At 36.8% G+C, this 9,477-nt stretch overlaps 2 protein-coding genes and 1 pseudogene across 2 annotated transcripts in view; 1 reads left to right on the forward strand and 2 right to left on the reverse strand.

Moving 5' to 3' along the window:
- LOC141434441 (glyoxalase domain-containing protein 4 pseudogene) overlaps positions 1–485 on the reverse strand; it is a 5,460-nt pseudogene extending 4,975 nt beyond the window's left edge.
- LOC141434245 (zinc finger protein 711-like) overlaps positions 1–7,032 on the reverse strand; it is a 43,189-nt gene extending 36,157 nt beyond the window's left edge. Inside the window, exons 1-4 of the mRNA XM_074096629.1 lie at positions 6,895–7,032; positions 6,275–6,656; positions 5,092–5,187; positions 1,342–1,824 (exon numbers count right to left, since the gene is read on the reverse strand). Of these exons, the coding sequence (XP_073952730.1) occupies positions 1,342–1,824; positions 5,092–5,187; positions 6,275–6,525 (830 nt within the window). The 5' untranslated portion in view covers positions 6,526–6,656; positions 6,895–7,032. The remainder of the gene's footprint in view (positions 1–1,341; positions 1,825–5,091; positions 5,188–6,274; positions 6,657–6,894) is intronic.
- A 619-nt stretch (positions 7,033–7,651) lies between these two features.
- LOC141434413 (TWiK family of potassium channels protein 7-like) lies at positions 7,652–9,265 on the forward strand. Its single transcript, XM_074096830.1, has one exon. It carries the CDS (start codon positions 7,786–7,788, stop codon positions 8,851–8,853), a length of 1,068 nt encoding a protein of 355 aa, XP_073952931.1. The 5' UTR covers positions 7,652–7,785; the 3' UTR covers positions 8,854–9,265.
- Positions 9,266–9,477: the final 212 nt, after the last annotated feature.

A 9,477-nucleotide genomic window follows, 5' to 3' on the forward strand; every position in this document is an offset into this window, starting at 1 on the left:
CACCTGCAAACGGGCACGTTTACTACATAAGGGCTGTTTTGTCTCTATTTGTACTGTTTCGAATAGACGGAGACGGCATCACATTTAACCGTTCAGTTAAGACTAATCAATGGATGGGTGAAACAGCCCATAAAAGGCCTGTATTGACTTTGATTAGTGATTAGTGCAGGTGCTTAGTGATTAAGAGAAAACACCTGCATAGTAAAGTGATTAGAAGCTTGTTCTATTTTTTGCGAGTGGACTGCGAGTAGCCTCGTCCCGCGCGCCTCCCTACCCCCTTACTCGCTACGTGCCTGCCACTAAACACGCCTGGACAGCAGTTGTTAGGGTTTAGTGTTTAGTTAGCCACTAAACAGAATTTGCTACTACTCGCACTACACACCTGCACTAATCAGTCGCACCTGCTTATCACCTGCACTCGCACTAATCCAAGTCAATACAGGACTAAATTAATGATGGTCATCTGGCCTAACATCTGGTAGCATGGTGAACGGTTGTGTTGCTCTGAAGATGAGCTCTGGTTGAGTTAAAAACGCGTCAGTGTAGTGTGTTGAAGTAGGGTTTGTGTGATTTATGCATGTTTTTAGCATGGAGGTGGAAGAACTGCCTACACACGTATATCTTGCATAAACGTAACTATCATAAGGTCACGGTTGAGCATAGTACAGTGCCGAAGCGTCCATAAAACTCTATTCCCACCGGCTTGTCCAATATTTACAAAATAGAACAACAAGACATATACAGACTTTATGAAAGATGTAAGCGATCTTTGCTTTGGCTATACCACGGAAATATCTGACGCCACGCCACTGCAAAGTATTTTTTTCAGTTCATTGATATGGACATCTGCATAGTAACGCCTGATTCAATAAATTACATAACAATTATTTACGTAAGCATGCCGCCAATGATTACTCGTTAGAACTTTGCTTGCTGGCAAGGAAGTCAAAAACTACTAAAATTTTGCTTACGTAATATTTGAATGAGCCCTAGCTTAAAACCCCATTTAGTTAAGACGATGCAAGAATGATGCGAGTTGTGTTACATTACGTCCTTTGGAGAGACAATGAATTCAGTTGATAAAAAACACTGCAATGCAGTGAAACTGAATTGCATGTTCTCACATTGCCTAAATCGGGCTTAACCCTTCCGAACCCAACCAAGTATGAAAAGAATTACGTGGACTTTATGTACAATTCATGTCAAGTTCAAAATTCAAATGTAAGAGTTATGACAGTGGACCTTATGTACAATCCATGTCAAGTTCAAATTCAAATGTAATTAACCCGCACGATCGTAACGGCTGGGTTCGAAAGGGCTCTAAGTGTGCAAAATACTCACTTGAACCTATTCTTATTGATGTGCTCATAGCAGTGGCGACCAAACAGAGAATACTTGTCAAACATGCGGGAGCACATTATACAGCTGTACACAACCTCTTTCTCTGGGTGATCATGGTTGAAATGCAAATCAATCTCAGCTCGGTTCTTGAATATAGTTTTACAGACGACACAGAATATCCCACCAATCAAATCTATGGAACTGTCTTCTGATTTCTCGGATTCAGATTCTGATTCATCTGAATCATTTGTATCGTTAAGTACATCGCCAAAGTGTATAGTGAGATGTTCGACGGCGTCAGCTTTGTTTTCTGCCTGCTCGCTGCATATTGGGCAGGTGTAGACCGACAAGGAGTGTTCGTCGATGTGCTTCTCGCAGGCGTCTACGCAGTGCACTTTCTCGTTACATGTCTGGCAGGGGAATGGTGGCTTGTCATTCATGTGGATGATTTTGTGCAACTGCAGCTCCCGTTTGGTTGGGAATCTGTGAATAAATGATCAAGGTTGGCGAAGTGTTTTTCATTTAATAAACTATCATGGGATCATGATGGGGAGATTGACACAATAATAGTAGCGGCTGTACCTTAAGTGCGCTCGTGCGCTGAACCACCAATCCAAAAGATTAAAAAAATACAAAATATAACTTCATCTTTATTTTTAAATTAACTTAATTAGTTAGTATTTATTTTTTAAACGTACAAAAACCTAAATAAAATTTCCTGCTGCCTGCAAAAAGGACTGCCAATATAACTTGTATGAGGCACGAGCTTATACGCCTGACGCGTGAGACAAAAGATAGTTCATAGAAATGAGCAATGAGTCTGTAGTCTGTTCTCGTGCGCCGCACGCGCGAACCGACGATTACCGAGAGCACCCGATGTTTGACGAAATTCGCCAGCCGGAGACCTCTCGTTATTAGTATAGTTTCGATGTATCTGTGACGCGTTAATTATTGCTTGTTTATGTTAAGTAATTGTTTTTTTATTTTTGTTTTGGTTCTTTTCTATACTGTGTGTGGTGCCAGTGAATATGAGCGTGAATGAAAATTATTGTTTTATTGCAATTTCTAATCTTAATACTTAGTGAGCAAGTAAAGCGCACCACCAGTTCGATGACCCAACAGCCGCCACTGGTATGAACTATATATACTCGCCACAGATCGCGGGTGAGCAAATAGGAATTGTTTATAGTTCATTGATATGTACCTGCGCAAAGTAACGTCAGATTCAATAAATTACAATTAATATATGTTAAAGAAAATAAAACTGGAAAAAACCGGCCAAGTGCGAGTCGGCCTCGCGCGCGAAGGGTTCCGTACCATTATCCATACAACATTAGACATTAGCAAAAAAACGGAAAAAACAAGTTAAGTTTGTTGTATGGGAGCCAATGATATTTCATAGTATATATATGTTACGTTAATTCCTATAGTTTGGCTAATGAAAGCTGAACCCAGCTATTATTTGAGTGGCAAAATTATTCAAATGTCATGGGCAATCAGATCAAAGAGTATAAGAAAACAGACACTTGAGCTTGTACTATTATCTATTCTGTGACTTGTTGAGTTTAGACCTTTGTGTGTTAAAATAAGAGTTTTTTTGGAAATTTACTGCTGAAACATGGGCGAAACAATCAAAAGTGGTGAGCCACAGATTATTTTAACCATAAATTGAAAATACAAACTGAAATATAGATGCACAGAAAAACCAGAAAAATAAGACCAGCACTGGGAATCGAACCCAGGTCCTCGGTATTCCGTCACTGCTTAAGCGGCTAAATAAGAAACAAACAAGCTGAGACATGCATAGGGGAAATTCGTGTCTGTACCGTTGACCAGCAGTGGTGTAGCAGTATAGCACGCGGTACGGAATACCGAGGACCTGGGTTCGATTCCCAGTGCTGGTCTTATTTTTCTGGTTTTTCTATGCATCTATATTTCAGTTTGTATTTTCAATTTAGGTTTTACGGGATGACCGTAAAAGTAAAAATTTGGAATTGAAATAAAAAATACAAAATGATTCCAAAAAAACAATCTTATTTTAACCATGATAAGCAAATTCAAACAAAAAAAACCGGCCAAGCGCGTGTCGGACACGCTCAAACTAGGGTTCCATAGCCAATACGAAAAATTAAGTAATATTTTTCTAAGAATTTCGTATTTTATACGGAATCTTCCTTAGTTTAGGTATATTTTATACCTTTGGCTGCTATTTACCCTTAAACTACTAATAATTCTCAAGCAAACTTAGCCGTTATAGTTTTCCTTGAAAGTTTGATATACTTACTACCATCCTAAATTTTTTCAAATTTTTCCACCCACCGGTTTAGATTTTAGAGGGGAGGGGAACGACGACGCTCGATTTTAATGATAATTTGCACTTTAAAGTTGAATATTTCGCAAACATATCGCTGAATCGAAAAATCGTCTGAGCAAACCCATGGTTTTAAAAGACCTATCCAACGATACCCCACACTATAGGGTTGGATAAGAAAAAAAAATCACCCCCACTTTAACGTTTATACCCTAAAAAAAAAATATTTTTTATTTTTTTACTGTACCATTTTGTCGGCATAGTTTACATATATATCCTTGCAAAATTACAGCATTCTAGCATTGATAGTCCCTGCGCAAAGCCGCGGACGGACGGACCCACAGACAGACAGACGGACAGACAGACAGAGACAGACAGACAGATATACAGACCAGACAGACAGCGGAGTCTCAGTAATAGGGTTCCATTGGCACACTTTGGGTACGGAACCCTAGAAAAGGCAGTCTGGTTTTGCAAACATAATATATGTGGAAAAATATATTTAAAAACCAATTCTCACAAATCACAATTCGCTTGGCAGCAACTAGTACATGAGTAAACGATTTTATTCATTAATACATTATTATGAACAAACAAATAAAAATTCAAAGATATAAACAATAAGGGATGTAAAAAAAAAATATGAAAAAAAAAAAAATATGGTTTGTGTGCTTTGCCTACCCCTTTTGGGACTGATGTTTGTGTGTGTAGTTTAAAAAAAATAAGGAATAACTTATTAAAATGCAGAGCAATAAAACAATATAGCTGTCATTATAAACATGGAGCTGTCAAAGTTTCTTGTATCAGTACATATTGAGATATTTTGGAGTAATATTTCATAAGTGGGTACTTACCGTGTGTTGTTAAAGGTGATTGAAACAATAACAAAATTTGGCAAATCATGAGTTAGATGTTATGAGCAAACATAGCACTACAGGAGGCATTTAGCGGGCACATTTAGTTGGTAATGTTAAATGTTTAATGGAAGTGTTAATGTGCCTAAATGATGATGATGATGGTATCCTGTTATCCCTCACTAGGGACATAGGGCTTGTAGAAGTTTTCCATTTGGCTCGATCTTGCCTAGGTATTGTATAATATATTTATATAATATTAAATATTACTTGTTTTATTTAAAATAAATATAAATTGGCTTCGGTACAGTACCTATTAATAAGTAAGGAGTAAAAATACTAAGTATAAATACTTTCTTCAGACAACTGTTTTTTTTTTTTTGTAAACATTACCAACTGATGTGGCCGCAAAATGCCTCCTCTAGTGCTATGTTTGGTTATGAGAGAGATGTTACGGTTTGTCTCGCTTTCAATCTTGCTATTTTACCAAGATGTATTTTGCCAATGTTGATGTAAAAACATTACCTACATGAGGAGACTGTTGCATTTATGTAATAACATTACAAACAATTAGTTAGTACTCACTCTGTTTGGCAGGTAGAGCACCGAAACTTGTGTAGAGCGATGATGTGATCATTCAGTGTTGACACTTTGGAAAATTGTTTGTTGCAATATTCGCATCTGAAAAAAAAATTGTATAATTTTTTTTACAAAAAATTTAATCACTGTCATAATCATTTATAACAATATATCGGATGTAACAAAGAAAAAAAAGTTAAATAGCAACCTTCTATATTTAAATAACATGATTTTGGCTGAATTTTCATACCCTTCTTCATTAAAAAATAAAGCACTCATATACGTAAGACATGTTTACTATCCTGGGCCTTAATTATTAGGGATGGGCCGAATATTCGTTTTATATTCGGTATTTGGTATATTCGGCAGGTTTACTGAATATTCGTATTGGGCCAAATATTTGGCTAAATCACCAAATGTTCAGCAAAGTGGTACTCAAACTTTTTACTGTGTTGAGTTGAGCCGTGTATGAGTTGAGTGTTAAGTGTGTTATTTTTATGAGGTATAGTGAGGCTTTATGCTTTTGTTGACATTGTAGCTTTATTTCTAATAACAGCAAATAAAAATAATGGTTATTCATTAAAAACAAAATATAAGTATGTAGCTGTTGTGAGATTAAGCTACAGTGATCTTTATAATAAAATAATATGCTAATATAATCAAGTTGTTATTGTGAGAATTTTTTATTTTTATCAAGAGTTGCATGATTAAATTACAACATTTCAACAAAACATTAATCATATTTCTAGTTTCTAATTAGGAATAAATTATGCAGAATATTTGGTTTGGTAAAAGTTTTACTGAAAAATCGGCAGAATGTTTGTATTCGGTGAAACCCATGTTCGGCCCATCTCTATTAATTATGCACTGTTAAGATCAATTAAATATTTTTATTACACTAGCTTTATCCCGTGGCTTTTTTGCCTTTTACCATATTTTTTTTTCCGGATTAAAAAAAAAAAGAATTGGATCATTATCCTGTGGCAATTTAAAAAAATTCATTCTTTGTGCATCTCTATTCAATAGCCACGTAAGTTGCCGCATACTTTATAAAGTACAAATCAATTGTAAGAATAATTAATACCCCATACAATTGCCAAAGAAATCAGAGCAAAATTGGTTATGAAATGGTTCCACCATGGTACATGATTCAGTTTCCTCGCCTTGTATGTTAAAAGTGAATACTAACTTGAATCTGTCTTTGATGACATGGTTGGTATAGCAGTGGCCGCGGAAGCTCGGGTACCCGACAATATCCTTGTGGCATATAACGCATGTGTACACAATCTCCTCCGTCCCCAGATTGTGCTTATTGTAATGTGTATCATAATCCTTTTTATTTCTAAACGTCAAGTGGCAAAGGCTGCAGTAGATGCCACCGACTAAGTCAATAGTGGTTAACTTGAGGTTGGCCACCTGCAATGGCGATGGGGATGCCATGATGAGCTCGCTGTGATTCTATGTGTGATCCATTTACGGGTCTGTCTATGTTAAATGGATGTCAGTGCTACTATTGAAAACATCGTCACAACCTTTCTGAGCAGCTACATGATCCTTGTGTTGTTATACATCTGCAATACAAAAAACATCAATGCCAGCGCGACCTTGACGAAAGTAAAAGAAAAAGACGAATAAGTACTGAAAAACAAGAGAAGAAACGCCGGTTGTTAACTTTTTCGCTCCCATTCGACGTGACTTCGCATATAATGAAGCCGGTACTTGCATCGCGCGCCGCGACATCGATAAGGTTGCTCGGATCAGCCATTTAAAACCATATGCCTATTTTACGAAATATGAATGCATACTCACAAAATCGGAAAGGAACTTATAGATGAGCATCGGACAAGAGTCCTGCGGAAAGCTTTACATGATAACAGCCGAAATAAAAGTTAAACTCTATAAAATGTAACACCGGATAACACAGAACGCTAAGAAAACGTGTGGAATTTTGACAGTTGTGAAGAGTTTGTGATTTAGTAAAAATCGATAAAATTATCTATCGGAAGAAACTGTTTTTAGTGTGTCTGAAAAGCACTTCCAAATAGAAGAGGTTGTTAAAAATATGCCTCAAACAGTGTACTCGTTTTCTTTTTAATCCATTTTACTGCTATCAAAACGTTTCAACAAGATTTGTAGTCAAAAAAAAAGTTTGCGTTTAGTTCAGCACACCCATCAGTATCTCTCACTGAACACTTGTCTTGTCTGTCAAATCTTTAACTTTCGCAAAAAACAAATTCGAAATTATTTTTTTAGTATTTAGTTTATTTACCTAATTACCTATTAAATCAATAAGCGTTCTTAAACACATAGTTACAACCGATTACTGAAATCTGTTAAAACCAATTCATAAAAAGCTGGTTTATATCTACTGTGCGGTAAGTGCGTCATTTGTTTTATTTGTAGCAAGTTTATTAATATTTTACTATCTAATATAAGATAACAGATTTCTATGGCGATAATATTATAACTTCAGTGTATATAAAGAAACACAAACTCATAGCGAAGCGAAGCACGCGGAGTGAACCTACGAACTCCATTCAAAACATTGCGATGTTTTGTAATAACATCAGTTTTGGCGGGTTGCCAACCAATCTCCCGAAATAGTGAGTATCTGAGGGACGCACGGCGTTCCCAAACCATTCACGCCAGTCGCGACTCTGGCTGGATAACTTCAGTTTTACAATTTATGTGACATTAGTCATGGAGCGCCAAAATCCTGGCTATTCGAGTTTTCATAGCTCCATGCGGAGCAGAGACTCGCCGTCGTCGACAGGCAGCGACGCAAGGGAAAAAATAAAGGATTGCTTGAGGAAGTTCATAGCTTTTATGTTTACACAAGTGGGTGTGGGTGCGCTGGTGGTGTGTTACGCGATGCTGGGCGCCGCGAGCTTCATACAGATCGAGCGTTTCAGTACTGACCAGCAACTCGAAGATGTGATTCAATGGCGGCGGAACTGCGCCGAGCAGCTCTGGAACATATCACAGAAGCACAACATATTTGAAGAAGTTGCCTTCAAAAAAGGAGCCGACAGAGTCCTTCAATTATACCAGAATAACATCACTGCTGCCATTCACACCGGCTATAACGGCCACGCCCCTGAAGACATCTGGTCATTCCCAGCTGCTTTGATGTACAGTTTGTCTGTGTTCACTATGATTGGATATGGTAATATCATACCAAAAACTGCACGGGGTAAAATCTTAACAATTGCCTATGCTTTTTTCGGAATACCAATTTACATACTATACTTCTGTAACATGGGTAAAGTTCTTGCAAAAACGTTCAAGTGGTTGTACATCACAGCCCATGAGTGCAGTAGACGCGATGATGCAGTTTTTGAGGATGGAGAGCCTATTAAGAGAAAGATAACTGTGCCATCAACGGCTTGCTTATGGGTTATATCTTTCTACATCCTTTCGGGGACTATTATGTTTGGAGCTTGGGAGAAATGGAATTATCTGGATTCAACATACTTTTGTGTAATTAGTTTGTGCAAGATAGGATTTGGGGACTTTGTGCCTGGCGCTAACATTGCGGATTCCGCTGGAGGCTCTCATGTGAAACTGGTAATCAACTTTATATATGTTCTTCTCGGTATGGGTCTGGTTGCGATGTGCTACAACCTCATGTGTGAGGATGTGAGGGTTAAAGTGAGGGAAATGCGGCAAGATCTCAAGAACTGTCTTGATGATATAACCCTCAAGATTACTGTGTGTATGAACGATACAAAATATTATCACCAGAAAGCTAATAGACATGTGAAGTGAAGAGAATCACTGTAGAAACCTGTAATGAGGATTTAATATTTTCTTGATAAACAAGTTTGTAATGAGATGCAAATTTTTATTATAACAAAATAATTTGCAGTGTAAACTTTGTTAAAATAGGAATATAATTTTTCAGATGGAGGTGTTTGAAATGTGTATACATACTTACTAAAAAAACTAATTAATAGCATTTTTGTAATGAAATCAGATAAGATTTTTCAACTAAAGTACAAACAATTCTGACTACTTAAATTCTTATTTATTATTTATTTGGAATTCCCCTATTCCTTCCCATAACTCTATCTCCAGTACCCTATAAAAGCGATCAGAGGCTAACAGACAAAGGCTGTTTCAAGAAAACTTACAATTTGTATGTAGCTTTCTGTGTATCTATAGTGTAAGCTTGCATTTATTACTGTCACCATGTTGAATTAAATAAATGTATTTTTATAGTGAGTATAGTTTTATTTCTTTAAACTTGGCTCTTGTGTGTGTATTTTCCAAAATTTGACAAAAAAATTGAAATAAATCAAACACAATCTTTTCGATTTCTGTGTTGGATGGAAAACTAGAAAACAAATGTTTATGTTGAATTTATTTGACAATTGTTTTGAAAATATGCAT

This window comes from Choristoneura fumiferana, chromosome 13 (genome assembly GCF_025370935.1).
Source record: "Choristoneura fumiferana chromosome 13, NRCan_CFum_1, whole genome shotgun sequence".
Lineage (NCBI taxonomy): Eukaryota > Metazoa > Arthropoda > Insecta > Lepidoptera > Tortricidae > Choristoneura > Choristoneura fumiferana.